The 27,978-nt window shown below is 56.1% G+C and overlaps 4 protein-coding genes and 1 non-coding gene across 5 annotated transcripts; 3 read left to right on the plus strand and 2 right to left on the minus strand.

Moving 5' to 3' along the window:
• Positions 1 to 2,873: 2,873 nt before the first annotated feature.
• Positions 2,874 to 6,712, plus strand: RPS17 (ribosomal protein S17). The gene is made up of 5 exons (XM_074156160.1): positions 2,874 to 2,909; positions 3,174 to 3,325; positions 3,890 to 3,995; positions 5,820 to 5,885; positions 6,280 to 6,712. The coding sequence occupies exons 1-5, from the start codon at positions 2,907 to 2,909 to the stop codon at positions 6,358 to 6,360; spliced, it is 408 nt and encodes a 135-aa protein (XP_074012261.1). The 5' UTR covers positions 2,874 to 2,906; the 3' UTR covers positions 6,361 to 6,712.
• LOC141470618 (small nucleolar RNA SNORA71) lies at positions 3,388 to 3,518 on the plus strand. The gene has a single exon (XR_012463501.1). It is a non-coding gene; the product is annotated as a small nucleolar RNA SNORA71 (small nucleolar RNA).
• A 1,056-nt stretch (positions 6,713 to 7,768) lies between the features above and the next one.
• Positions 7,769 to 11,341, minus strand: TERB2 (telomere repeat binding bouquet formation protein 2). Its single transcript, XM_074156555.1, has 7 exons — positions 11,278 to 11,341; positions 10,725 to 10,806; positions 9,306 to 9,451; positions 8,937 to 8,998; positions 8,367 to 8,449; positions 8,157 to 8,248; positions 7,769 to 7,914 (listed from the first exon to the last, which is right to left on the minus strand). Exons 1-7 carry the CDS (start codon positions 11,339 to 11,341, stop codon positions 7,769 to 7,771), a joined length of 675 nt encoding a protein of 224 aa, XP_074012656.1.
• Positions 11,342 to 15,243: 3,902 nt separating this feature from the next.
• Positions 15,244 to 18,036, minus strand: B2M (beta-2-microglobulin). The gene is made up of 4 exons (XM_074155737.1): positions 17,938 to 18,036; positions 17,539 to 17,817; positions 17,156 to 17,190; positions 15,244 to 15,558 (listed from the first exon to the last, which is right to left on the minus strand). The coding sequence occupies exons 1-3, from the start codon at positions 17,996 to 17,998 to the stop codon at positions 17,177 to 17,179; spliced, it is 354 nt and encodes a 117-aa protein (XP_074011838.1). The 5' UTR covers positions 17,999 to 18,036; the 3' UTR covers positions 15,244 to 15,558; positions 17,156 to 17,176.
• A 2,523-nt stretch (positions 18,037 to 20,559) lies between these two features.
• PATL2 (PAT1 homolog 2) lies at positions 20,560 to 27,687 on the plus strand. The gene is made up of 19 exons (XM_074155736.1): positions 20,560 to 20,583; positions 21,141 to 21,243; positions 21,401 to 21,723; positions 21,862 to 21,930; positions 22,042 to 22,107; positions 22,505 to 22,672; positions 22,785 to 22,871; positions 23,336 to 23,490; positions 23,635 to 23,709; positions 23,794 to 23,932; positions 24,058 to 24,178; positions 24,265 to 24,362; positions 24,731 to 24,775; positions 24,933 to 25,081; positions 25,328 to 25,487; positions 25,858 to 25,998; positions 27,074 to 27,171; positions 27,250 to 27,399; positions 27,648 to 27,687. Exons 1-19 carry the CDS (start codon positions 20,560 to 20,562, stop codon positions 27,685 to 27,687), a joined length of 2,211 nt encoding a protein of 736 aa, XP_074011837.1.
• The last annotated feature ends 291 nt before the right edge of the window (positions 27,688 to 27,978 follow it).

The raw sequence follows: 27,978 nt of genomic DNA on the forward strand, positions 1-27,978 counted from the left end.
CCTAGATGAGACCCCTACTCACACACAGAGCCAGGAGGTCTCTGCAGAGCATTGATGATAACTCTGACACAGGTGGTGGAGGCACCAAAGAGGAGATGACTGGAACTGGTGCTGACAAACAATGGAGGACTTGTTGGGGAGGTGAAGGCTGGGGGCGGCCTCAGCTGCAGTGACAATGAGATGGAGGAGTTCAGGATCCAGTGTGGAAGAAGCAGGGCACAAAGTAGGATTACGGCCCTGGACTTTGGGAGAGCTGACTTTGGCATCTTCAAAGACCTGCTTGGAGGAATCCCGTGGGCCAAGGCTCCAGAAGGAAGAGGGGTCCAAGAGAGCTGGTTAATACTCAAGCACTGCTTCCTCCAAGCTCAAGATGGGTGCATCCCTAGGAGCAAGAAATCAGGGAAAGGAGGCAGGAGACCTGCATAGATGAGCAGGGAGCTTCTGGAGAAACTCAGATGGAAGAAGGAAGTCCACAGAATGTGGAAAAAGGGAGCAATATTCCACTTGAGGAGTGTAGGAATGTTATCAGAGTATGCAGGGAGGCAACAAGGAAGGCCCACTTGGAATTAAACCTGGCAAGGCCTTTACTGTTAAGGCTGGCCCTCAGGAACCCCAGACCCTGAAGGCAGGAGACAGAGTCTGGAGAAAGGAAGATTCTCCCTCGGGAGATTGGGTTAGAGATAATTTAGGCAAACTCAATACCCACAAACCTGTGGACCCTGATGGGGTGCACCCATGAGCACTGAGGGAGCTGGCAGATGTTTTTGCGAAGCTGCTCTCCGTTGTCTTGGAAAGGTCCTGGAGAACAGAAGAGGTGCCCAAGGACTGGAGGAAAGGCAACGTCGGGTCACTCTTCAAAAAGGGAAGGAGAAGCCAGGAAACTATAGGCCAGTCAGCCTCATCTCCATCCCTGGAAAGGTGTTGGAACAGCTTATCCTGGATGTCATCTCTAAGCATGTTGAGGAAAAAAGGTCATCGGAAGTGGTCAGCATGGATTCACCAAAGGGAAATTACACTTGATCAATCTGATAGCCTTCTGTGATGGCATGGCTGGCTGGGTGGATGAAGGGAGAGCAGTGGACGTTGTCTACCACAACTTCAGCAAGGCGTTTGACATTGCCTCTCATAACATCCCCATCGGTAAGTGTAGGAAGTGTGGGTTGGATGAGAGGACAGTGAGGTGGATGGAGAACTGGCTGAGTGGCAGAGCTCAGAGGGTTGTGATCAGTGACGCAGAGTCCAGTTGGAGGCCTGTCACTAGTGGTGTTCCCCAGGGGCCAGTACTGGTTCTGGTCCTGTTCAATATGTTCACCAACGGCCAGAATGGGGGGACAGAGTGTACCCTCAGCACGTTTCCTGGTGACACAAAGCTGGGACGGGTGGCTGTCACAACGGAAGGCTGTGCCACCGTACAGCGAGACCTGGACAGGCTGGAGAGTTGGGCAGAGAGGAACCTGATGAAATTCAACAAAGGCAAGTGTAGGGTGCTGCATCTGGGGAGGAATAACCCCCTGCGCCAGCACAGGTTGGGGGCTGACCTGCTGGAGAGCAGCTCTGAGGAGAAAGACCTAGGAGTCCTGGTGGACAACAGGATGACCACGAGCCAGCAATGTGTCCCTGTGGCCAAGAAGGCCAACGGCATCCTGGGGGGCATCAAGAAGAGTGTGACCAGCAGGTGGAGGGAGGTCATCCTGCCCCTCTGCTCTGCCCTGGGGAGGCCCCATCTGGAGCACTGGGTCCAGTTCTGGGCTCCCCAGTTCAAGAAAGACGGGGAACTGCTGGAGAGAGTCCAGCGGAGGCTACGGAGATGATGAGGGACTGGAGCATCTCTCTGCTGAGGAAAGGCTGAGAGACCTGGGGCTGTTCAGCTGGAGAAGAGCAGACTGAGAGGGGATCTCATGGATGCTGAGCAATGTGTAAGGGGAGGGTGGGGCCAGACTCTTCTCAGTGGTGCCTGGGGACAGGACAAGGACAAGGGACAATGGGCACCAACTGGAACAGGGGAAATTACCATGAGGGTGGCAGAGCCCTGGAAGAGGCTGCCCAGAGAGGTGGTGGAGTCTCCTTCTCTGGAGACATTCAAAACCCGCCTGGACACGTTCCTGTGCAACCTGCTCTGGGTGACCCTGCTCTGGCAGGGGTTGGAGGAGATGGTCTCCAGAGGTCCCTTCCAATCCCCACCACTCTGGGATTTGCTGAGTGTGCACAATACTTTAGGAATGTGCAATACCTTTAATTCAAAGTGAGGGTACAAGTAGCCAGTAGGAGCCCATTGTGAAGTCATGAGCTGCCAATGATCAGTGGACCCTGCTAATTAGTCAATTTTTGTACAATCTGGGGTGCATAATTTGTACAACCACTCACTGTGTCTAGGCCAAGGTGTGCCGGCTTTGTGGAATTTCCACCCATCCCTGTGCAGACATGAACTAAACAAGTATCTCATCCCTGTGTGTGGACAGGCTCTTTGCACCCCGGATTTGGACACCCCTCTCATGGGTGGGCTGAGTTTGGGGGGGCTCTGCCTGTTCCTCTATTGTGGCCCGATCTGGGACCAGCTGCTGCCACCTGGGCCACCTGCTTTCCTCAAAACTGCCTGATTGGCTGCGCTGGGGCTGAGCAGAGCGGTGCTGGACCACCCGTATTTAGTAGCCCGGGGCCAGCGCTGGACGCGGCCGTGGGGCTCCCGGCCGGGACTTGCGGGGCGCGGTGCCGGGGGGCGCTGGGACCCGGGGGAGCGCTCCGAGCCCCAGCCCCTCCCCCAGACCGTAGCCCCGCCCCCTCGGCGCCGAGCCCCGCCCCTCCCTCCGCCGCAGGCGTCCTCCGCGCCGCGGGGGGGCGCTGTGGGCTCCCGGCGGCCCCGCGCGCCTCCCGGCATCCTTTGCTCTCTTTCCGCGGCCGCCGCCGATATGGTGGGTCTGGGCCTCGCCCGCCGCCGCCGCCATCCGCCGCCATCCGCCGGCCGGGCCGCTCCGCCCGCGGCGCTGAGCGGCTGCGGGGAGCGGGGGGGAGCGGGGCGAGGGGAAGCGGGGGCCGGGGAAGCGGGGGCCGGGGGAGCGGGGAGCGGGGCCGGGCTGAGGGAAGGCCGCCCGCCCTGAGGGGCCAGGGGATGGCGGGCCGGGGGGGTCGGCGGCGGGGCCTGCCCGGTGTTCACCTCCCCGTTCGCCGCCGCCCAGGGACGCGTCCGAACGAAGACAGTGAAGAAGGCGGCGCGGGTGATCATCGAGAAGTACTACACCCGCCTGGGGAACGACTTCCACACCAACAAGCGGGTGTGCGAGGAGATCGCCATCATCCCCAGCAAGAAGCTGCGCAACAAGATCGCGGGGTGAGGCGGGGGGGGGTCGGGGAGGCGGACACGGCGGGGGGGGGGGAGCAATGGCCGCCGCCACCTGCATTCGAAAGTGATCTTGGCCTCGGCCGTGGCCCGGTCATCGATAGTGCAGGGAGAGGAACGCCGAGAGCTTTCCCGTGTTTGGGGGGGGCGTCACACCCCTCCGAAACCCTGTTGCTCTCGGACACTTCCCCGTCCCAGGTGTGCCCCGGAGGTGGCGGGACATCCCCGGGGGCTGGTGGTGCAGCGCCACCTGGGCTGGTGGTAGGACAACGTTAGGCTTGATGGTGGGATAGCTCCGGGACTTGGTGGGACAACGCAGTGCTTGGTGGTGCAGCATCACCTGGGCTGGTGGTGGCACATTGCCGGGGCTTGGTGGGACAATGCTGGGCTTGATGGTGGGACATCACCAGGGTGCGTGGTGGGACGGTGCCAGAGTTGCCGGTGAGGCCTTTTCTCCTCAGCCTGGTGCGATTCTGGGAGGATGAGGGTGGTGAAGGGAGAGCTGGGCTGTGGGAGCGCAAGGAAGCCCTGGATGGTCCTCTCTGTCCCCCGCAGGTATGTCACCCACTTGATGAAGCGTATTCAGAGGGGACCTGTCCGAGGCATCTCCATCAAACTGCAGGAGGAGGAGAGGGAAAGGAGGGATAACTACGTCCCCGAGGTGAGGCTCCTGCTGCACTCAAGTGCCTGCTTTGGTGTCTGTCCTAGCTCAAGGCATCTTCTCCATTAGTGTCCCCAAATGTCTTTGAAACCAAACCTCAGCCAGGAGGAGCTGAGAAGGGTTTGGGTCATGGAGGGCTGAGGCGGATTTTGGTCTCATATTGGGGTCCACTCTCCAAAAGGGCTGTCTGGGGTGGGAGGAGCAGCTGACTTCCTGCGGTGGGTAGCTGATATCCCTTCTCGATTTTCCTAACTTAAAATGAGGAAAAAAAAGATAACTTGATGGGCTGGAGGAGGATATTTCAGAGTGGCTTAAAACCTGCCATACAGCAGATGTCGCTGGAGAGAGGGACTTGGTGAAACCCCCTCTCCTCTTGGACCTGCCTTCAGGAGGGGTTGAGGTCTCGTCCCTGACCTCCCTGGAGCTGGTGGTGCAGGGAGAGGAGCTCCGAAAGCATTTCCTGTGTTGGGTGGGTTCAGTCCTGTCCCTCCCAAACGCTTGTAGCCATCAGACACAGCGCGTCTCACCCCTCTTCCACATCTCCTTGCTCAACTTCTGGTGGAGCTCCTGGTTTCTGTGCTGCACAAAACCGCTCAGTTCTGTCACCTTGACTCTCCCAAAACATCAGTGTTGGGGCTTGGCCACATGGAAGGTTGTTTTAGTGATGGGGGGACATGTTTTTACTGATGGGATGACAGGTGGGACAGAGGGACAGGTGAGATGTCACAGGATCCTCAGCAGCACAGAAAGGCGGGTTGGTGCTCTCCCCCCACCTGGAGATCTGCCTCGGGAATGCTCTTTATGCTTTGCCACCTTAGTTTTTTAGCCTGGGGTGAGGTGACACAGCTCCCCACAAGAGACATGGGCTTGGTCTGACTCCCTCAGTCCCCACAGCTAGAAGTGACGCGTGAAACCCTGGCAGCTCTGTGTGGATCCTCTCACAGATGCCTCCACACCCCAGATGTTAGGTGTCAGCACAGTGCTTACCTGCACAGCTGGTGTCACGGCTTGAAGGAACCAAGCCCACCGGTTTAGGGTTACTGTCCCTGTGTTTCACACAGGCTGAGTTTCAAAGGCAGGATAAGGTGGTGCTGGTGGGAGAGGTCACCCCTGGAGGGACCCCAAAGCAGGGAAGGAGCATCTGTGCTGTACTTGAACAGCCATCCTTCATGGTTTCTGCCAAAAATATACTGGTGCGATGTAGCCTCTTGGGGAAAGAAGTATGTGGAGATGGAGGTTTGGGATCTGGAGCATGTTGGAGGAGGTTGCTCTGGGCTTAAAGAGCAGACCTCAGGTCCTGGAGTGAGACAGCCCGGTTGGTCACTTGGCATTGCTGTGTGGCACTGTGCTGGTCGGACTCCGGCCTTGGGGACTCGTGTCACAGGATGAGTGCGAGTGTTGGTGGTGGCCACCAGGACCAGTAACCAGTGGTGGATCCAACCCCAGCTCCTCTCGGCAGCCTTGGCATGGAGCTGGTTAGGCCTCAGGTTTCCGGAGACTTGCCGTAAAACAGGTTCTTCTCCCTGTGTGGGGCTTCTCTGCTGCCCAGTGGCCTCTTGCGGTGTTTTGGCAGGAGATCTGGACCCTGTTGGGGTCCTCTTGCCTTGCCCTGTTGCTGGAGCCACTCCCTACAATGGCCAGAGAGATCTTGTTCGTGTGGAAAAAAGATCTAGGCAGCACTGGATGGGGGAAGGATGAGGTCCCTTCCAACAGCCCCTTTGTGGTGGGACGGGAGTGGAATGGGTGTGTAGGGACACCCCGGTGGCAGCAGGGATACGGCTGCAGGTCCTCATCAAACTGTGTCCATCTCTCCTCTGTCCCCAGGTCTCTGCCCTCGACCAGGAGATCATCGAAGTGGACCCAGACACCAAGGAAATGCTGAAGCTCCTGGTGAGTGGCCCCAGCTGTCCCCCTGCCAGGCTGGTGGAATGTCCCCGCCAGTGCTCCCACTGCCCTGAGGGGCTTGGTGGTGTTGGCTGAAGGCTTCGACACTCTGGGCACATGGGGGGTGCTGACCCCAGGGCCCCCTCCTCAGCTCTCGCTGGGTGGATTTGAATGTGGGTTCACGCCCAAAAAGACTAGATTCCCCCCCACTGATGAGCTGATCTCTCCAGCGAGGTGGTCGTGTCCCCTTTCTGGAGATGTGAACCCACCCTTCGTGCTGCCACAGCACCTTCACGCTTCCCGCTCCTCCTGGGAGGGATCTGCCTTCGCCCTTGGTGGGGTTGGGTGCGGATGGTGGGCAGGGCGGCATGACTGATCCCCATCCTGTGCTGTTTTCCAGGACTTTGGCAGCCTGTCCAACCTGCAGGTGACGCAGCCCACGGTGGGGATGAACTTCAAAACGCCCCGAGGAGCGCTCTGAGTCGGTTGCTGTATGTCACTTTTCCAATAAAAGTGGGGAAACCATCTCAGCCTGCCTTGGTCTTTGGAAGCCTGTGTCCCCTGGGATGAGGAGGGAGGGCTGGTTCCTCGGGGTGCTGCATCCCGAATATGGGTCTCCGGGGCGTCAGAGGGTGAGGAGGACTCAACACCAGCATCTATTTGGGTCCTTTCCTGGCTGTTTGGGGTGTGAGGTGCAAAGCTGTTATTTTACAGGCTCTTCTGCAGTATGCAGCCAGAAGACAACAGTAGTGGCTCCTTGGAGCTCGCTGGAACTCCTCGCCTGCACCTTCCTCTGAGCGGCCAGCTGTGCCAGAATAAAAGTTGCTTTTTATAACCGCGTTGGTCACTTTTAAGTGCTTAAATGAAAGGAAAAAGTCTTGTCAATGGTTTTCTTCGCATGAGGGGAGTGAAGTGGGCTGAACAGAGCGCTGTTTCTGGGGGTGGCAGCTCCCTGTGGAGACGGGCCCTGGTGAGGCTTCTCTCCTTCCCCCAGAGAGATGCTCCATCCAACAATCCCCAGGTTGCAACAGGCACGGAAGAGTTTCGGGGTTCACCCCCCAAAGCTCCTGTCCAGAGGCTCTGCTTCGAGGCAGAGGAGACCTACAGGTCTCCCTCCACCTTGGCTGGTGGCATCACCCAGGGGTTGCAGCTGCAGGCAGTGCTCCTGGATGCCCAGCTGGATGAAGGTTCCCCAGGGTTTTGTCTCCCTGCCTCAGGTGACCAGCTCCATCATGAGGTGGGTTTGCCTTAGGGCAAGTTCGGGGTTGTGTGATCAACATCTCTGCAAACCCAAGCTTCCCGTATGCCTGGGAGGTGACAGCCAGCCCCACTCCTCTCCTGCCAGCCCCACCACAGCTCTGGTCCCACCAGTGAGCGTGTACCACGGGTGGGTGTAGCTGTGCCATGGGGTGACCTCCCTGCCAGGAGACCTCCGCGTCCCACCAAGGAAAACTGCAGCCACATCTTAAAACCCCCCCGGTACAAATAAAAAGACAAAGGATTTGTGTTTTTGGGAAGAAATAACCTGTATTTGTTTGCCGAGGAATTTAGTTAGTTACAGAGGAAAATACTTGGAGTAAGTGTAGGCAGGTATTTAAATACACGTTGAACGTGCCGAGCTGCAGTTGGGGCAAGCCAAGCAGGGATAATTCATAAATCCCCTGCGTACCACGGAGATTTAATTCAGAATTTGCAGCTTGATGCCACCGATCTCTGCGCTATTTAACCAAAACCCGGGGAGGATGCAGACCTGACGGTTCAAACAACCATTGACCGCGGAAGGGCGCAAGCGAGGAGGCAGCCAAGCATCTGACCACGGGACTGAGTTCCCCGATGCGACCGGTGGCTTGCTGGAAGGGAAGCTTTTGATGCCAACGGCCACCCGCTACTTACAATTTCCTCCTGGTTCTGGTCTTGGCGTCGGAGTGAATGCTGATTCCGTTCTGGATCCAATAGGCCATGTAGCCCGAGGTGCCGGGAACGAAGTCGCGGAGCTCCCCAGCATATTTCCTCATGTCGCGGGCAGATGCGTAGCCTGGGAGGGGGAAGTGTGGGTCTCACTGGGGGAGCTGCCCCCTTCTCCCGTGAAATGAGGATGAGGAACAATGAAGGGAGCGATCCCGGTGTCACCCTCAGCCGTTCCGCTGCTGCCAGCCCCGGCAGGAAGTGAAGCGGACACGGGGGCTGGGAGGGGGGTGTGTGTCCTTGCTTTATCTCCACTTGTTTTCAGGAGTATTTTCCACTCCTTGAAAAAAATCTACCGATGCCAAACATTACCTGTCACCATGTTATTCAGTGGGTATTCCTGGAGGGCGCGGTATGGAAACTCCCCCTGGGCAGGAGCTCTGGAGCCTGTTTCTTCTTCGCTGCTGTATCAGGGAGGAAAAAAAAATAATCTGTGCATTATTTCTTGTGCGTTGGGGATCTCTTGAAATCTGGGGGTGAGGGGGGTACGTCCAAATCCTCCCACTGAGGGCAGGGAAATACCTTTCGGCCAGGTCTAGCGCATCCTCCTCCCCTTCTTCCTCACGGCTGTTTCTCTCCGCCTCACCCGCCAGGTTGTCGTCGGGCTGCAAGTGCCAACACAGAGTTGAGTTAAAATTGCACCCTGGCAACCCCACGAAACATGAGAGACCAAGTCCAGGAGAGTGGTATTTTTAGGACTGTGATTTCAAGCATAATTTAGAATACAATTTTAAAACTAATCACATTTTCGCTTCAGAAGTAACAGAGAAGTTGCCTTGAGAAGGGAGCGGGCAGTGTCTCGGAGCTGCGCAGGGAAGGAAAACACTGCTCAGACCTGGGCCATCGGCATCCCCAGAGGGATGAGCCAGGGAGAGGGAAGGAGGAAATCGCTCCTGTGCTTCCCTCACTCCTTCCAGTGCTATCCCCCCTGCGATGTCACCCTGGGAGGGACACACAGCCCAGCAAGCACAAGAGCATTTGTTCTCCCATTTGGGTCTGGGATGGAACCCAGGGTCCCTGAAGTTGATATAACTGGTTGTTTTTTTTTTTTTTTAAGCTACACCTCCTGTAAGGATGCATTTCCCATCTTACCTGGTCTGCAAGGGAATCATCTGCCTGCTCCCAAATAAAACCACCGATTTGCCTTCTGATTTCTGCCATGAACAAAAAACCCAAATGACTGTGAGAGCATCAAATAACGCGACGGGGGTGGCAGTCGCTGCCTGAGCAAGCCCCAGCCTCTCGCACGCGTGAGCGAAGGCAGGAGCTCACACCCCGGCACCGCTCACTAATGCAATAGAAAAGATATTAGGTCTTCTGTCCCCAGGGAGGAAGAATCACTCCCAGCAGAAAGAAATTCCCTCCACTGAGAGCAGAAGTAACTGGAGGTTCTGGTTTGCACCCCCAAAAAGCTGTGCTCATGGGGAGCCAAGCCCTGGTGGGTTTTTTTTGTCCCCTGACCTTCCAGCAGGCAGGCGGGTGGCAGGATGAAGTGGCCCAGAACCACCGAGGGCTTGGCTCCAGCACCACTGCTTGCCCACGCGGAGAGGTAGCAGGAGTGGAAGACAGTAGCCCTGCCCTCCAGGTAATCCAGGCTCTCGTGTATCCTGGAAAAGAAGAAGACAGCTGGTTTCCAAAGGTAAACCTGGAGAAAAAAAAAAAAAAAAAAGTTTAGAGGGATATTGTCATTAAAACTGATCTGCTGCGATATTTTTGCAAAAAGCACCTAATTTTCTGTAGTTTTCTAACTATGAGCCTCTACCAGCAGTGTCCCATTATAGTCCCGGCTGCAGGCACCTCCTGAGAGCAGCCTGGAGGAAGGACACCAGAGACCGGGTAAACACATATTTGTAGGGACCACAGGTGCAGTGGGGAGCCGTGGCACTGCAGCTGAGCGAGGAAGGGTGAGTGGAGGATGCTCAAGCACTCACCGTCCTCCTTAGAGGAGAATTAAATATTGTTTGGCTTTAAGGGTGTGGATAATTATTACAATTTTCCCAAGAAATAATCTGAATAGATACCTTGAAAAAAAAATTAAAAAAAATAATTATCTATAATTCCCCCTGGGGGAACAACCCAGTCCAGTGGGATGCTGTGATGGAAGGAAGGTGCTTACTCCGGATTTCTGGGGATTCCTCTCCCCCAGCTAGAGTGGGTGGCTGAAGGATGACAAAATCTAAGCCAGTTTTACGCATTCGTGTATTAAAAGCCACTGCTTAGTCCAGCCTGGCAAAGCCTGCTACAGAGCACTGTGAGAAAACATCGCAGCTCCCTTTCGCATAAATATATTTACAATATATTGAATATATAAAAATATTTTCTTCCTGGAGGAAGATCCTGAATAGCTTTTCCTTATATTTGTACAAATGTTCTTGAGCTCTTGGATTTTTTTATATTAAGCAAGCAGAAGGAAAATAGCAATTTAACCCTTTTCCAGCCATTTTTACCCCCGGGCTTGCTTTCAGAGTTAACTCATGCTGGGTTTTTTTGCACCTGGTTCCTCATGGATGGTGTTGCCTCTATTTTAGTTTTTCAGCAGATCAATCCAAATCCTAACACATGGATGGGTTTTGCAGACATTTTCTGTTTTGTTTCTCTACGGTTTAGCGTGGGGGTGAGTTTTTAGACCCCACAAAGCAGTAAAACCCTGGCAGACCTGGACCAGGCACCCTAAAAACACCACCCTGACTTTTCAAGGACGTCGGTATCCATTAAATAGTTTACATTAAATCTATTAAAACCCTTATCTATGCCTCCATTCATCTCTGGCGCTCCACAGACAAGGCGTGGAGAGGGCTCAACATGAGGGTGAAGCGTTGCTGCAGGCATCTCCCAAGCAAGGAGGGCGTGGGGGTGACACTGCGGGGGGACAGAGCTCACCTGCGGGTGTCTGGGTGGTTGGCATCACTGCTGAAGAGGTAGTCAGCGTCCTGCCAATGGGCCAGGGCCCCGCCGCCAGCTGCTGTGGAGGGAAGAGGAGGAAGGTAGACACCCCAACGGGTCCCCACCTTGGGGTGGCCTGGGATGGGGACAGCTGTCCGGGCTGGTTGTGGGCCACAGGGGTAAGCGGGAGCTGTGATGGGCCCCCTTATGGCTGTGGGCATCTCCCAGACCCACTGAGGGCTCTTCTGGCCTTTTCCTCAGTGCGGGGACACTGGGGGGACCTGCCAAAGCCATACTCTGCCCTGCTGGGGGTGACACAGCCCTGCTCTACCCCACTGAGGGGTGACAGGACTATGTCCCCATTGCTCTGCCCCATTGGGGGGTGACGGGGCTGTGTCCATACTTGGGGGTGATGGGGCCGTGTCCCCAGTGAGGGGTGAGGGGACCATGCTCCCATTGCTCTGCCCCACTGAGGGGTGACAGGGCCGTGTCCCCACCACTCAGCCCCACCGCGGGCTTGCCCCCATGGCCCGCCCCCGGCTGCCCTCACCCCACAGCTCCCGCGGGCCCGGGCTGACGCTCTGCGAGAACCAGGCACGGCGGCCGCGGAACATGGAGGGGAGAAGAGGCGGTGGCCGAGGCGAGAGGAGGCGGAGGATCCCTGAGGGGCGGTGGGAAGACGCCGTGGGGCGGCGGCGGCGGGAACCCGAGGGGCGGCAGGTGGAGAAGCGCTGAGGGGCGATGGCGGCGGGAAGACCCCGAGGGGCGGCGCGGTGCCCCGAGGAGCCGCGGCCGTTTGCAGGGCCGCCCCCTTCAGGTGGTTCAGGCAGCGATAAGTGAGGCCATACAGGTTTCACACGGGCCCCGGTGAGGGCTCCCGGCCTCGCTGCCACCTCCCCTCGCCTGTCTGCCTTCGGCTGAGTGCCCCAAAATGGCGGTGGGTAACCCCCACCCACGCACCGCTGGGCAAGGAGTGGGGCTCCACCCCCTCTGGAGACCTTCCACGGCTCTGGCCAACTGGTGTCAGCCCTGGAAAGGGGACGGGACGAGCCGAGGGCATGGAAGGGATGGCATCTGTAGCTGTGCCCAGGAGAAGGCAGGTGGCCTTGGCCCTCTCCACTCCTGCCATCACCCTGCACCATCTTCTGAATCTCTTCCAGCTTCTGCGGAAAGGTGAGGCCAAACCCTTCATGCTATGGCCTCCTTCACTGTCCTTCCCTCTGTTCCATGGGGAGAACAAGCTCCCCTGGAGTGGCTCAGTATTCCTTTTCTCTGCAGGTGGTGGCAAAAGAGGAGGTAGTGTGAACTCCTTGCCCGGATTCTGTGTCCTCCCATGTCGTCTGCTGGATCAGAGCCTGGAGCTGCTCACCAGACCCCATCCCCATCCGACGGCACATGCTTTGTGCTGCAAAGGGAGCAAACCATCCTGTCAGGCGGTGCGTGATCCCCAAACCTGGTGAATCGTAGAATCATTCAGGTTGGAAAAGACCCTTGGAATCATCGAGTCCAACCATCAACCCCACTCTACAAAGTTCTTCCCTACACCATATCCCCCAACACCACATCTAAACGACTCTTAAACACATTCAGGGATGGTGACTCAACCACCTCCCTGGGCAGCCTCTTCCAGTGTCTGACCACTCTTTCTGTGAAGAATTGTTTCCTGATGTCCAGTCTAAACCTACCCTGTTGCAGCTTGAAGCCATTCCCTCTTGTTCTATCGCTAATTACCTGTGAGAAGAGACCAGCAGCAACCTCTCTACAACGTCCTTTCAAGTAGTTGTAGAGAGTGATGAGGTCTCCCCTCAGCCTCCTCTTCCTCAAACTAAACAGTCCCAGCTCCTTCAATCGCTCTTCATAAGATTTATGCTCCAGGCCCTTCACCAGCTTCGTTTCCCTCCTCTGCACCCGCTCCAGCACCTCGATATCTCTCTGGTATTGACGTGCCCAAAACTGGACAGAAATGGGGCAAATCCAGCCCAGCAGGACACACGGGTGGGACGCAGCCATGTGAGGGCTCAACCTGGTCTCCTCCACACTTGGATTTCCTGCACACCCCAGGCGAAAGATTTACTAGTGCACATACATAAGGCAAGCTGAATACACTCCAAAAGGCAAAGTTAGGTGTCAGCAGTACTGGAAAATTATACAGAAACCCCTGGTCTTTGAGTATTACTAGTTTTTTAATCAAGTTTTTACACAAGCTGAAGAATTATTTCTGCTTGCACTCACCTTCCCACAAAAGGCTTGATAACACTGGCAAATTAAAGGAGAAAAAGGTAAGGAGAGGTGTTAGGCCACATTTAACTGTTGGGTGGCGCAGGTGAGCCCAGCTTAGTTGAGCTAAAATGGGCCAACCTGTGTGAAGCAGCTGGGGCTGACCTAGGGCTGTGCAGCCTTCCCTCTTGCAGACACCACCTGGACATTTTTGGGGGAAAAAATGCTGTGGATATCCACCTTTACCCACCTCGCTGTAGTTTGCTTGCTGGAGAGCAAGCAGATGGCAACTCCATTCCCACAGAGCTGGAGCCAGGACTGGATGTGCTTGATGACACTTTTCTCGGATGATGTCTGTGTTCAGCCATGTGTCTTGAACGATCTTCCCCTGCTCTTGCATCCATTCCTTCAGCTTTTCTCCCTACTATACAGAAACTGGAAAAACTTTAAAAACTCCAAAGAGATGTGATGTTTAAGAAATTGGTCTTGAAAAACATTCTCCTAAATTGTTCTCCTAGAAGTTGTTTTCCTAAAACCACTCATTTTTGGTTGACTCGGGAAATAAGTTTGCTTGGAGCAAAATTGCTTGTATTTCCTAAAGCACAAGTGAGGCTCATTTCATGCTTCAAACTTGCCAAGATATCCCTCAACAACTCCATCACCTGGAACTTTCACTGAAAAGCCAGCAGCAGCTACCTCCTGGGTACCTGTGGAGCCCCCAAGCCAGACCCCAAGGATGCCTGATAAAACAGGTAAGAATTTTCTAGATATGGTCCTGAAATTCAGATATTAATCAAAATTAGCCAGCCTCTGGGATTGGCATACATTATTCTTCCCCGGAGAGGGGGATTTTTGAGTAAGCTGTCAAAATATTTCCTAAGAAAGACCACAAAAAGCCCACAGATGCAATCAGGGCAAAGGCTTGCCTGGTGCGGGAAGATGTTGGTGTAAGTTTCCTTCGGGGACGTGGTTGTCTCATGTTGCCTGTGCTGTGGTGTCTCCAACTTCTGCAGTCAACTCCACTCGTGTCCTAATTAGGATTAAGTTTTTCTGTTGGTGTGATGCACCCAGTTGTTAGTCTCTTGATGCTCTTGACATCAGGTGGTAAAGGTGGAGCCAAGGTGGTGGTAGGCACTTTGTGATCCAGACGAGGAAGCCAGGACATGGTCCATGTCTCAAGCCACCTCAGGCTCTCGCAGCAGGCTGTGCTGCTCTGCTGGGGAGAAGGCCAAACCTTTTCCTCCCTCCCAGACCATCCTCTACCACAGAAGGACCACTGCTGGGGCTGGTCCGATCCATGGCTGGTCTCCAGAGCATGGCTGGTGTTGGAGGCTGAGCTGGTGAGTCCTGCCATCCCATGCCAGGAGACGAGTGCTTTGCATGACCACCCAGCTGTGACATCCCCACCTCTCCTGGTTTGAATGCTCCTCTGCTGAGCACAAAGGGATACCCATAACCACTCCCTTCACTCCAGCAACCTCCGACCTGGGTGTTGGAACTGCAAGTTTGGATTTTCCTAATCCTTAACAGAAAACGGAATGGAAAAACCTATGAAACAAGCCAAGCTCAAAATCTCAAGTGGGTATTCGGCCACACCAGATCTTAATACACCTGAGAAGAGATGTGTGATGGATCACACACACTGGTTTGCCAGGAATCCTTGTTCACACACATGAGACTTCCACTGATGAGAGTCTCCTCGATCCAACAGTCACCAAGCAATGGTACTGATTTCTTCCTAAAATAAAAGCAAGCTGCCAGACTGTACTGAGTGGCACCATTCTGGGGTAGAGCCATCGAACCCCCAAGGGATGGCAGAAGCCCAGCCCCTGGCAGGGCTTCTCCATAGGGCAGCTGCTTGCAGAAGATAAAACCAGAAATGAAAGTCGCTTACACACCTCTGCTTCCCCTTGGCTGGCCCACCCACCTTTACACCATGCACCCCCAAGAAGCATCAGCTGAAGTTCTCCCCCTTGAAGTGGGCACCACATCCTGCCCATCACTCCTTTTTCTCTTGCCCAGCTTTAAGATGCTTGCCCAGTGTCCCCAAGGTCACTCCATCCCTTTTCTTAACCCTGTGCCTTCTCTTCAGAGCCACACAGGAGCCTGTGGCCAAGCAGATCCCACATAAACTAGTTAAATCTTTAATTCTTCTGGTTTTTGATGGAAAAAGTGTTCCTGCACCTTCTCAGCAGGATAAAAAAGTGCAACTGGGGACAATGCCACCACCCTCCACACCCACCCACAACCCAGCAGCCATCAGAGCCCATGAAATCAGCTCAGGGTGTCACACAACTCTGAAGAAACATTTTAAGGACGCCACTGGAGTCCTCCAATTTTATTTAGATGCCAATATTGTACAATTCAGAGCATTAAAGAGCTGCAATTGTTTTTAATCAGTATATGAACATTTCTAGCTACGTGCTCAGTCATGATCCATAATGTGAACTACAGCTATGTGCTCACACAAAAAGCAGCCTAGCTCGCATAGTGCTTTAGATAAATGATGATCTTTATAAAAGAAGGAATTCTGCAAGGAAGACAATTGCTTCTCTTCATCACATCTGAAAGCGAGTCAAGGACAGAAAGTCAAGAAAATTTCAACTTGCAAGACCTGCATGGAGGAAAGGAGATTGACATCAGTCACTCTGTTCATACCTTCAATTGTAATTATTTCAAGAAAAAAAACGTGTCCCAAACCAGGACAGTTTTCCACAAGAGAACTCCAACTGCAGAGCCGCAGACTCCAGACTCTAGCAAAGTCACCAATGTCCCACCTTCAACCAAGCTTGGCATCCCTTGCCATCAGTGACCTTTATGCTGATGTCCCACCAAAGCCGCTGCATGCCATGCTGCTGCACGGGCACAGTGCACCCCACACCTTGCCCTGGGGCCAGGTTTCCATCCCCACTTGCCCAAAAGCGGGTGAGAAACCAGAAGAGTGTCTGTGTATAATTTTTCACAGCTCTGTTACCTGGAAGTCTCTGTCCTCGATCAAATCACAGGTCCCTTTACCTCAGTGCCCTGTCTCAAGGAGCAGTTGGAGTCAAACACTTAAGCACTTACTGCGTCCTTTCTAAATATCCTTCCAACCCAACCATTTCTGGCTCCGGAAGTTCTCTGGAGCCTTTCCCCCACTCCCAGTATCACACCTCAGCTTTTCTGCTGCAAATTAAGAGCACATCTTCTTTTGTCCCCCCTGAGAAAGATGGTCAACTGACCTTCATTTTCTCTTGTCCCTGGAAGCCTAACACTCCTCCTACAACCTTTGCTGCTCCACAGCAAGGAAGGGCTGGGTAGCTTTAGGGGGAGAGCAGCGTTGGACAGTGAGAAGTGAAGGACTCAGATCCAGCTACATCTTTCACATGAAGAAATGCCCACGGCAGTTTTTCCAATTTTACAAAGTTCATTTGACTCACGATTGTGTCTCAAAGCCATCAATAACACTTTCTGGTCCAAGGTGGAGGGCATTTCAAGTGAGGTCTTGCCAAGGCTTGTCCTGGGTGCAGTTAATAATTACCCAGGTTCCACCAGGATACGTAACTATGTGTTTCAACCAGCATTGCAACTACGTGAGCCAGGCCACCAATCTTTAGTTTTATTTTCGCTATCAAAGGTTAAACTAGGATTTATCTGATTGCTCGTTCCAGATCAGACAGTTTGAAGAACCTGGAGCCCTCAGACTGTGAGACACCAGTGAATAAAACCAAGACTGCTTCTGGTCCGGCAGCAAGGCGCCAATTTGTGCCCCCTACATCCCACACTGCCGAGACCGGCCACAGGGTTAACCAGCCTGCCCTTACCCCACCTCATGGGGATTTCCAGGAACTGCAACTTCCTCCTCACCAGGCAGAAGACCACACCACCGCTGGGGGGCCTGGAGAAGCACTAGAGGACCTGTGACAACCCTCAGCGATACCTAGCAGTCACGCCAAAGGCATGTGGGGATGTTCTGCTCCAAGGTGCTCCTTCCTTTTGAGGAACAGAGACTCTTGTAGGCAAGGTATGGCTGAGAACTGACCAAAACAGCAGGTAGAAGGGGTGTGGGAACAGCCCTGCTCCCCATCAGCAGCAACAGTATTTTTTTTTTTATAGCTTTTTTGGGGGTGGTTGCTTTTGTTCCTCAACTCTGCAAGCTACACGCTTCCTCCTTACAGAAAGCGGTCCACATTCCCCCTATCAGCACAGCATGAAGCATCAGCAAAACTCACCGTGATTATCCCAGATGCTGCTTAGAAATCTGCCTCTGCAAGAGAAGAGCAGAGCGTTAGGCCTGGGGGCAAACAGCGCCTGCCCTTCCCCTCCCCATAAGCCCACCCCTGCTGGAAGCAGCCCCAGGGAGCTGCCCTTAGAGGCTGGGTCACCACCATGGGTCCCCAGTGCTATACCCTTCTCTATGTTCACCGAATATAACGCCTTTTCAGCAGCCCAGCTGAAACCAAGTTAATTTTCCATCTCCAACACAAGACCTTCGAGATCCACCCTATTATAACACCCCGAGAAGGGGAACGGAGACACCGCGGATATAAATTAACGAGCTCTGGCTTCTGGACGGGAGCAGCAGGCAAAGCTTGACGAGGAAGGCACACCATACCCCACTGGAACTCTTGCGGCTCCGGCAAGGTGGAATGGACCACTCTGCAGGCGTAGACGTCGCCCTTCTGGGGAGTGAAGGGCACGTAGACCAGGCGCTGGAAATACCACTTCTCGTTGAAGGACATGTCCGCGTACTTGACGTCGCTCATGGGCTCCCCGTTCTTCAGGAGGGTGATGTCAATCTTGGGGGGGTGGAAACCACTCACGAAGCAGTTGAGGGTGTTCTCCTCTCCCACTGCGGCCCGCTTGCGGGAGTACACCTCCACCTTGGGCGCCTCTGGGGGGGGGGGGGGAAGGAGGTGGTGAGAAACCGGCACCCATCCGCCCACTCACCCGAGCACGGTAACCGGTACCGGGCCCCTCACAGCCCCTCCCTGCCGACCCCCCGGGCACTCACCATCCGCCGCGACCAGGCCGACCAGCAGCACCAGGACCGCTACCTTCCCCGCCAGCTCCATGGCCACCCACCGCTCCGCTTCCCCGGCAGACTAGCGCCCTACGCCCCGCCGCAGGCCGCCTTTTATAGCCTCTGCCGCCCGCGGCCAATCGCCGTGCGGGACTGCCCGGCGCGTCATCAGTCTCCAGGCTGAGAGGGAGCCGAGAGGTTGCGCGGGTCCGCCCGCCCGCAGAGCTGCTTTCGCTTTCACTTCTGCCTGGGGCACCGCCCGGGGCCGGGAGCCGCCCCGCTGGGCCCGGCCGCGGCTGTTTCCCGGGGCCTTTCCCACCCCCGGCGGGGTGGAGGCCTCTAAGGCGTGAGGTGGTACAGGCCCCAGCAACCGCGCCCCCCAGGCGTTGAGTTGGACACCTGCGGCCAGGAACCCCCACCGGGAGCAGGTCAGGGAGCGGTGGCTACAAGGTGCTCGTCTGGCTCCTCCCCTTCGCCAAAAGTGGGGTAATAAATTCCTCCCACAGAGGAGTTTGTGACTAGAGCCAGTGCTACGCCAACGGCCAACGCTGGTGCAGCCTTCCTTCCTCAACTTGGGCTTGCTCTCTGGGCACCAGCGTTCCAGCCCGGTGGCTGTGGGATAGAGTGACTCTGCCCTTTGAGCGCAGCAGAGACTCCCTGTTGTCAAACACAACAGCCCAAAGGTCAAAGAACCAGGCGTTCTGGTGCCTCCTCCAGAGAAACTGTGAGCGCTTCAATTAAGGAATAGGGCTGAGTGACGCTTGAAGGTTTGCTGGACGTAACTCAGCCACTCTTAGCACAAGCATAAGTTAGCAAATACTGTGTGTGTTTTGTTTTTTAGGCGGGTATGCATGTAGCCATTGTATAGGTCAGCACAAACGTAACTTTGTAAGAGGAAACTATGCACGAGAACAGGATGCTATAGGACAATGTAACCTTGTAGAAAGAACTTACCTCTAAGAACAGTGAGCCCCAAGACCAACGAGACATATAGAACCAGTCATGATAACAATGAATTCTCGGAAATATAACAAATATGTTAATTAGTTATTGGAAATTGCATAAATATGTCTGTATAGTGTGTATATATGTTGTGAAACTAACTCTGCCTGGCATGCACATTTGGAGGAGCAATCCCCTGTGCATCCAGCGCTGCAATAAAGAATACCTGCTTAATAGTCATCCCCACTATTGAGTCCTGATTGTGGCCTTTCACGGCATCACACCATAGCCCAGCCGGGCTGGGTATGCCTCCGACTGGCCCCGTGATGCTGCTCGGAGGAGAGAAAGACTCTGCTTTGAGTAGCAGTGTGGAGAAAAACAAGGTTAAAAATGAAAATGAAGCAGTGTTAAAGAGCACATAGGTATTTTATACGCTCAGGAACTTGTCTGCTTGCAGTCCTGCAGGTCATGTACTGCGTATCTTTGGTCACTTCAGACTGGGAAGCAGGTTGTCTTCTATCCAGCTGTGTAAGGATTAAAAAGTTAAATTAAAAAAAAAAAAAGGAGGGAAAGGAACTAGTGGGAAGAAAAAAGTACCATGGAGCTGCTCTAATGCTGCAGCCCCGTGAGACTTCCCATCGTAATACACGCCGTTTAAAGACCTAACTTAAGTCAATAAAACTTGTAGAGAGAACATCCCCCACCCAAAGGCTGCGGGTAAATCAGTGGAGACCGAGCAAAGAAAAAAAACCCGCAAATTCTTGTTATTGATCCCTGCTGGACCAGCCCCGAGCCAAGCCGAGCCCCAGCTGGGTTTGCGTTGAGTGCTTTTGCTGTGAGATAAGGGGATGCAGCTGCAGCCGGAGCCGTATCAGGGCTCTGGGGGTTCTTGCGGGGATGCAGGCTGACCACGGCGTGGATGTCACAGCCTGACCCATGGGCCAGTGTAACTCTGCCCAGGCAAGCCCTCCCCTGGGCTTGGGGAGGATTAATTACAGAAATTGCGGGACACGGAGCCTTTCTCAGCGCTGCCGCCCAGGCTCTGCCCCTTGGGATGGGAATCCCTGGAGATGATTTTGCCGTAATCCGTGATGCCTGGCAGAATTTCCCTGTAAAGAGAAGCTGAACCACAGGTTTATTCCACACGTTGGCCGCTCCAATTCGGTTACAACAGCCAAATCTTCCTCTTTTAGGGCGCTTCTGCTTTTGTTAGTGGAGGGAGATACTGAAGGAGCAGGCAAGATCTGACACAACCGAGGTGCTCCCGGTGGTTGGGGGGGCGGGGGGGGAGGCGGAGATTTACGGCACCTTCGCCTTGTTTGCGCTGCCCTGTGCTCTCGGATCTACTGCCACCCGTCCCTGGGACACGCTTCCAGCTGCGCCGACCGCGACTGCCTGGAGGAGCGCCGCTCGGGCAAACGCTGTCGCCGCCAGGGAGCGGGGAGAAGAGCGGGGCGGGGGGGTTCCGCGGGGCGCAGAACGCGGGCAAAACCCCCTTCCCCCTCCCTTTACTCCATCCCGCGCCGCCGGCCGCGGGGGGGCGTGGTGGCGCGACTGCGCAGGCGCAGCTGGGCGCCGCCATGCTGTACGGCAAGCGGCCGTGCGTAAAAGGCGGCGGCGCGGCCAGTTTGTCCCTGTAGAGGGATGCGGACGGGCGGGTGGCGCCGCGGCATGGCGGAGGGCGGCGAGCCTTTTGTGAGTGCCCGCCCTGCTCCGCCCTGGTGTGCTGGCCCGTCCCCGGGGCCGCCTTCTTTCCTGCTGTCCCAGGTCACGCCCCCCGCCCCCCGGTGCCGGCTCTCCCGGGAGCGGCCGGTACTGGAGACGACCCCGTCCCGGAGGTGCTAGTGGGGTGCACTTCCCTGCCTGCCTTGTGCTCGGGTGCTGTTCATGCCCCGGTAGCGGGGTGTTCACTCTGAAGCCTACTGGTGTCCCTTAGCGCTAGCCACGCTGGTGCCGTTCATGCACTGGCCACCGTCGCCTCTGGGTGGCCACAGCCCTGGTCCCGGCAGGCTTCAGCGGGCTCATACCCTGTGCTGAGCCAGCGTGTCCCGCCCTCGCTGGTGGTGCTGGTGGCTCCTGCTTTTCCCTTTCCAGTTGCAGAGCAGCTGTGAGCCCTGGGGCTGCCCAGCACTGCCAGCAGTGGCGGGGGGGGGGAGGGAAGGAGGCTGGGTGCCCCGCACTTGGGGGCAGGTTAGGGTTACCCCTCCCTTGCCTGTCTCCCTTAGCGGGGACTCTGCTGCTTTCCACTCCAGATGCTCGAGGACTACCTGCTTGTGGAAGGTGCGCCTCTGCTGGAGGAGATGGCTGAGGAGGATGAAGAGCTTGACCTGTACAATGAGATGACTTTTGGGTTAGGTAAGATCTCAGGGGAACGCCAGGGCCATCAGCCAGCACCCAACAGGGTGAGGAGGATGGATGTGTGGGGGTGAGGAGCTGGGTTGGGAGCAGGGACTCTGGTGGGCACTACCCAAGCTCTCATCCACCCTGATGTGCTCTCTTCCCCTGCTCCAAGACCGAGACTCTACTGAGGAGGACATTGTAACCCCCCTGATGCCTCTAGAGATGAGCCCTGAGCTGACCAAAGTGGTGGCAGGGGAGACTGAGGCTGGGGAGGAACTGGAGCCTGGAGTGGCTGAGCAGCCAGAGAAGCTGGGAGAGCCCCAGGAGGAAGGTGGGATGGAGTTGGAGTTCGAGCAGTTTGGCTCTGAGTTGGAGGAAGAGGAGGAGGAGCTGGGAACTGAGGAACAGGAGGAAGATGAGGAGCCCTGCGAGAAGCCAAATGACCTGGGAGACCCAGCAGTGATCAGAGCTGTGCGGAGCAAACCCACACTGGAGGTGACGCATCAACAGGGAGGGGAAGGGACCCACACCTGTGGGTTCTGCCCTATAGAGGGCACCAGGGGGGTGATCTGGTGCCTGCCTGAGGGACGGAGACCCACTGGGCTGTGTCTGTAACCACCTCTTTGCCTGCAGAGCCAGGACTCGGCAGTGTTGGACAGCAGGATTGGTGCTTGCTGGGCAGAATTCGGCAAAGAGGACATGGTAAAAAATGTCCCCCCACATCTGGTGGCAGAGCTGAGGGGCCTCCATGGTGTCCCCTGCCCCTATCTTCTTGTCCTCCTTCCCCTTGCTGACCATCTCACTGTCTTCCAGCTGGAGATGGATCCCGCAGTGTGGGGCTCCTGCCCTGACAGCATCCCACCCCACCATGTGCCGGAGGTGGGCCAGGCCCTTGGGGAACGGTTGAGAACTCCCCAGTACTCGGAGCCAAGGGTCATGCGGGCAATTTGGGGCGCCTGGGGGACTTCCAAAGTCTCATCATGGGTCTGGGAGTGCATGGGCTTGTCTCTTGGGTGCTAAGGATGTGGGTGGAGGTGCCCGCCCTAGGCAGAGTCTGGGTTTGAAGGCAAAGCTGTTGAATTTGAGGGGACTGGAAGCCTCATGCTGGGGGTCCCCATGGGTCACCTGTTGTTGCATGCCACCAGGATGGGAGCCTGGCTGGTGCATGATCCAGCTGAGCAACAACCACAGGTTTTGGTGAGCTGCTTGATGCTGGGGGAGCTAAACTGATCCCAGCTGAGCCCTGTTCCCATCTCCTGCTGCCTCCTCCCTGCAGGATAAAGCCCTCCTCCAGGTCCTGGAGAGGCCCCCACCATCCACCAATGTGGCCCTCGACTTCCTTGGCTCCCCTGTGCAGCGGGGCTACGGGGGCTCTCCCCGGCTCAAGCGCCCCAACTTAAGACTGATGTCCCCCAAGTCCTTCCCCCAGCACATTCTCCGGCAGGTAACAGGTCTTGGGGGGCACTTGTGTCCTTTCTTTCTCTGTCCTCCCCTCCCCAGAGGTGCCTTGAGGACGGTCTTGTCCCAGCAACACGTCTCCGTCTTCTGCCCTGCAGCAGTCACCTCCGATGCCTTGCTCCCACTGCTCCTCTCGGCCCTTCGCGCCGGCTCGCAGACCCTCTCCGCTCTTCACTTCCAACCAGGTAACACAGTGGGCTGCGGGCTACCGCCCTGTCCCCTCTGAGGTGACCCTGGAGCAGCAGGGGATGAGGATGGTGCCTCCTCAAAGCTCTGCCGTCCAGGGCAGACTTGGCAGCTCCATCTAATCCTGAGTACCCATCGCCAGCCTCTTGCCGATGGGGAAAGTCCAGCCACTTCTTGCTTCCTAAATCTATTTGTCCTGAAGTCCCCAGTGGACCCCCACCAGGCATGGTGTCATGCTTGGTGTCATGCTGTGGCACTGGTGGTGGATGTAGGGCTCAGCTGTAGTGGCAGGATCCCTGGGGCGTATGGCCTTGCCCTAGTGCCCCACATGGCCTCTCCATGCAGGGAGAGGGTACCCCATGTGAGGATGGGAGCCAGAAGGTAGCATGGAGCTGGCAGACCCCTCCAGGTGCCTCGGAGGGGAAGGCTCTGACACCTGAATGCTTCTCTCTCCCTCTCCAAGACCGCAGGGTATGCGTCTCCCACCCCTTTCCGGCCCATGTCACCCAAAATCAGCAGCCCATCGCGGCCTCTTGGCATGCACTTTGGTCCCATGTCTCCTTCTTCGGACCCGGCTCTCTTCTTTGCTCCGGCAGCCAGTGGCCAGCTGAACCTCAGGTAGCAGGATGGCAAGTGGGGTGCCTGGGTGGGACTGGAGGAGCCCTGCAAAGTAGCTGGAGGGAATGTCCCCCCTCTGGGGACAGCTTTAATGCAGGTGCTGAGTCCCCAGCTGCTGTCCTGTCTCTCTTGCGTTGTTCCTAGCCATATGACCCAGTTGCACCCCCAACACCAGCAGCTCCTGACCCAGCGGCAGCAGCAAGGTGGGCAGGCACAGAGGTAAGGGGGTCCCTGGGGAGGTGTGGGGTGATGGTGGTAGGGCTCTGGGCAGTCACAGCAGGTTGCGATCTTCTCCTGTACTAGCATCTCCCCAAAGAAGCTGTGGTCTCCTAAAGCAGACCCTTATGCAGGGCTGATGACCTCCAAGGAGAAGGACTGGGTTGTCAAGGTGGAGATGATCCAGCTGCAGAGCGAGAACATGGATGATGATTACTACTACCAGGTGAGGTCCTGCTGGCAGTGTCAGGAGCTCTTCCTGCTCCTCAAGGCTGGGGCATTATCTCTTTGGGTGCCAGAGGGTGCCCGGGCTCATGGTCCTTCCCCTCATGGCTACACCTGTCCTTACAGATGTACTACCACCAGCTAGAGCACAAACAGGCAAAGGAGGAGCTCCTTGGTGGGCGCAACAAGCAGGAGCCCCCCAAGCTGGTCACGCCATTCATCCAGAAAGTGGAGACATACGACTCCGGTGAGGGGCTGGGGTGGGTGGTGGGGGACTGGATGAGGGGATGGGTTGTGGGATGTGGTCTCACCGTATTTCCATCTCTCTTCCAGTGGTGCGTATCGCGGGCTCACTGGGCCAAGTCGCGGTGTCCACCTGCTACAGCCCTCGCCGGGCCATTGATGCTGTGCACCATGCCCTTGTGGAGGAGGTAGATGAGGGGAAGCTGGGCTGGTGGGTGCCCTGGGTGCCTGGGGATGCAGCTCTGAGCTTTCCCCAGGCCCTGCAGTAGCTTTAACAGGAGCTTTAGGAGCTGCTGCGACGGAGCACGGGTGACACCCCGGCTCTGGGTGTTGTTGCGAGCTGTGAAATGGAGCAGGGGCTGCCTCGGCAGTGGCAGCTTGTACCCTGGTGGGATGGGGCTCCAGGCAGTCAGAGCTGGCCATGGCCTCCCCATGGGCTTGCTCTGTATCCTGAAGCTGCCTCTGATCCCCAGGGAGCAGCTGGCCCAGTGCCCTACTGGCAGCGGTGTCTGGTGCTGGCTGTAACTGTTGTGCCTTCCTTTTTCCCCTCCTGAAGGCCGCAGGGAGCCACCGGCTACGGGCGCTGCACCGGATCGAGAAGGTGAGTGAGCCACAGTTTGGGGCAGGGTGGCATGGTGCAGATGTTTGGTTTTAATCCAAGGAGCTCTGTGAGGGCCTTCTACCTAGGCAGGGGTCCTGGATAACCAGTGGGTAGAAGATGCTCCAAGCTTCCACCTTGCCCTGTGCCGTTTCTCCAGCTCTTCCTGCAGCTGCTGAAAGTGGAGGAGATGCAGCGGAAGATGTCCCTGGCCCCAGAGGAGGAGCAGCTCTGCTGTCAGGAGCAGAAGAGCCAGGAAGTGGAGTGTATCTACCAAGTCTTGAAAATCAGAGCTTGCAGCAGCGAAGAGTGAGTTTGTGCTGTGGGGAGAGGGGAGCGGGTGGCGTGTCCTGGTCCTCACGGGGCTCAGATGGTCACAGATGAGTAGTTCTGGGTGACAGTGAGGGTTGGATCCTGTCCTCCGTGTGTCACCATGGCCTGTGCTGACCCTGCACATGAGCCTCATCCTCCACTGGAGCTGATGCTGGTCCTTCTGGATGGACAGAAATGCTACAGGTTCCTTGGGATCTGTGCCAATGGAGCCTTTGTCCCCAGGGAGGCAGAGGATGAATTCCTGCAACTCCTGTGTGTGCGGAAGGGCAAGAAGCTCGTGGCCCGGCTGCTGCCCCAGCTGACCCGGGAGCAAGCGGAGAAGATCCTGCTGACCATCACCCACCACCTGCCCTTCCTCATGAAGAAGGATGTGTTGGATGAGGTGAGCACCTCCAGCCAGGGCAGGGGCATCCCAGGCTGCCTTCTTCCCCTGTCTGTTCTTGGGGGGGGGGGCACCCTGGACGATGGGGAGACCATTTTGCTGGGTCCCAGTGCAGCCAGGCAGCTGGTGGGGTTGACATGAGACAGGAGCCTTTCTCCTTCCCTCTGGAGGAAGAGAAAGGTCTCTGGGAGGGGTTAAAGCAGTCCTGGTGGTAGTCTACTCCGAAGGGGTGCAGTGTTGGCTTTTGCGTGTGTCCCGCCCCCCCCCCCCCCCCCCCCCCCCAGGTGTTGGGATGGGGCTCAGGCATGGGGCTGTGGTGGTGATGGGTCAAATGGTCTCAGATCCCTGCTCTCCTCTCTGCCCTGCCCAGTCTCTCTCCCTGCTCTACAGCCCATTGAACAAAGTGGTGGGCGGGATGACCTTCAGCAAACTCATCGAGGTCCTGTGGGAGATGACCAGGCCTCTGCCCGAGTCCCTTGAGCTCCCCCTGGCCATGGCCTTGAAGAACCAGGTAGGTGGCCCCAAGAAGGGCAGGGCTGTGCTCTCTGTGGAGCCACCACTGCCACCTACCCATGATGCTCCACCTACCCATGATGATAACCAAATGGTTAGGACCATTTCTGTTTAATGTCTTTATTGATGATCTCAACAAAGACAGGGTGTATCATCAGCAAGTTTGCAGATGACACCAAGTTAAGCAGGAGTGTTGATTCCCAGGAGGATAGGGAAGCTCTACAGAGAGACCTAGATAGATTGGATCATTGGGCCAAAATCAATGGTATGAGTTCCAACAAGGGCAAGTGCCAGGTTCTGCACTTGGGCCACAATAACCCCAAGCAGCGCTACAGGCTTGGGGAAGTGTGGCTGGAGCTGCCTGGAAGAAAGAGACCTGGGGGTTCTAATTGACAAGCGACTGAATATGAGCTGGCAGTGTGCCCAGGTGGCCAAGAAAGCCAACAGCATCCTGGCTTGTATTAGAAATAGCGTGACCAGCAAAAGTAGGGAGGTGATTGTGCCCCTGTACTCAGCACTGGTGAGGCCACACCTCGAGTATTGTGTCCAGTTTTGGGCACCTCAATACAAGAGAGATATCGAGGTGCTGGAGCGGGTGCAGAGGAGGGAAACGAAGCTGGTGAAGGGCCTAGAAAACAAATCATATGAAGAGCGGTTGAAGGAGCTGGGACTGTTTAGTATGAGGAAGAGGAGGCTGAGGGGAGACCTCATCACTCTCTACAACTACTTGAAAGGACACTGTAGAGAGGTTGGTGCTGGTCTCTTCGCACAGGTAACTAATGACAGAACGAGAGGGAATGACTTCAAGCTGCAACAGGGTAGGTTTAGACTGAACATTAGGAAAGAATTTTTCACAGAAAGAGTGGTTGGGCATTGGAATAGGCTGCCCAGGGAGGTGGTTGAGTCACCATCCCTGAATGTGTTTAAGAGTCGTTTAGATGTGGTGTTGGGGGATATGATATAGGGGAGAACTTTGTAGTGTAGGGTAGATGGTTGGACTCGATGATCCCAAGGGTCTCTTCCAACCTGGACGATTCTATGATTCTATGCTCCTCCTGGTGCTTTGCCCACAGTTTGGGATCTCCTTGCTTTACTCCCTGCTGAGCCATGGTGAGAGGCTGCTGTCCTCCAATGCACCACTGGAGCCACGCAGCGGGGACTTCGAGACATGGTGAGGAGTCGTGTGAGCCACCAGGGTTGGGGTTTTCTGGCCGGTGGGGCGCTCACCCCCCTGCATTGAATCCCACAGGACGGACACAGTGTTCCTGGTTGCCCGGGAGCTGTCTCAAGTGCCCAAAACCTTGCTGGTGGAACCTCTCTTCTTGCCCAGCAACCTTCTCTCACTCTTCTGCCGCTACCTGGACAAGCAGACAGTCCACCAACTGGAAGCCAAGATGGAGTGAGTACCACCTGGCACGGCCCCTGCCTCTCCTGGGGATCCCCTGGGAGAGGAGCAGCAGATGGGAGTTTGCTGCTTCTGTCCCCTTGGGGACAGAGGGGTAGGGACAACTCTGTTGGGACATGAGTCTCCAAACCTCTCCCAGGTTGAGCTGATCCTTGTGGCTTTGCTCCTGCTTCTCTGGGGCATCAGCTGCCGGCAGTGCGAGTGTGACAAGCAGGTGCTCCAGCCTAGTCCTTTCCCCGCAGATGTTCCCCACTGCCCTCGGAGGCTGCCAGGCCCTGCTGAGCCCCGGGAGCTTGGGAATGGGAGCCAGTGGTGCTGGGAACAGGCAGGGCCCCCGTGCCCTGATGTTGAGTTTCAAAGTGAAGACTTAACCCTGGTGCAGGGCACTCTGGGTGAGCCAGGCACTGGCCGGGCCGGTGCTCGAGGGCCAATGCTGACCTGCCCCGGTGGCCAGGAGCGCAGCACAGGGTGACGGGTAACTTATTTTGGCCTCGTACCCAGCGCTAGTGAGCGCTGGGTGTCAAGGCAGGGTCTGCACAGGGGCGCTGGGAGCACCTGGGGGTGAGTGACTCT

This window comes from Numenius arquata, chromosome 11, assembly GCF_964106895.1.
Source record: "Numenius arquata chromosome 11, bNumArq3.hap1.1, whole genome shotgun sequence".
Lineage (NCBI taxonomy): Eukaryota > Metazoa > Chordata > Aves > Charadriiformes > Scolopacidae > Numenius > Numenius arquata.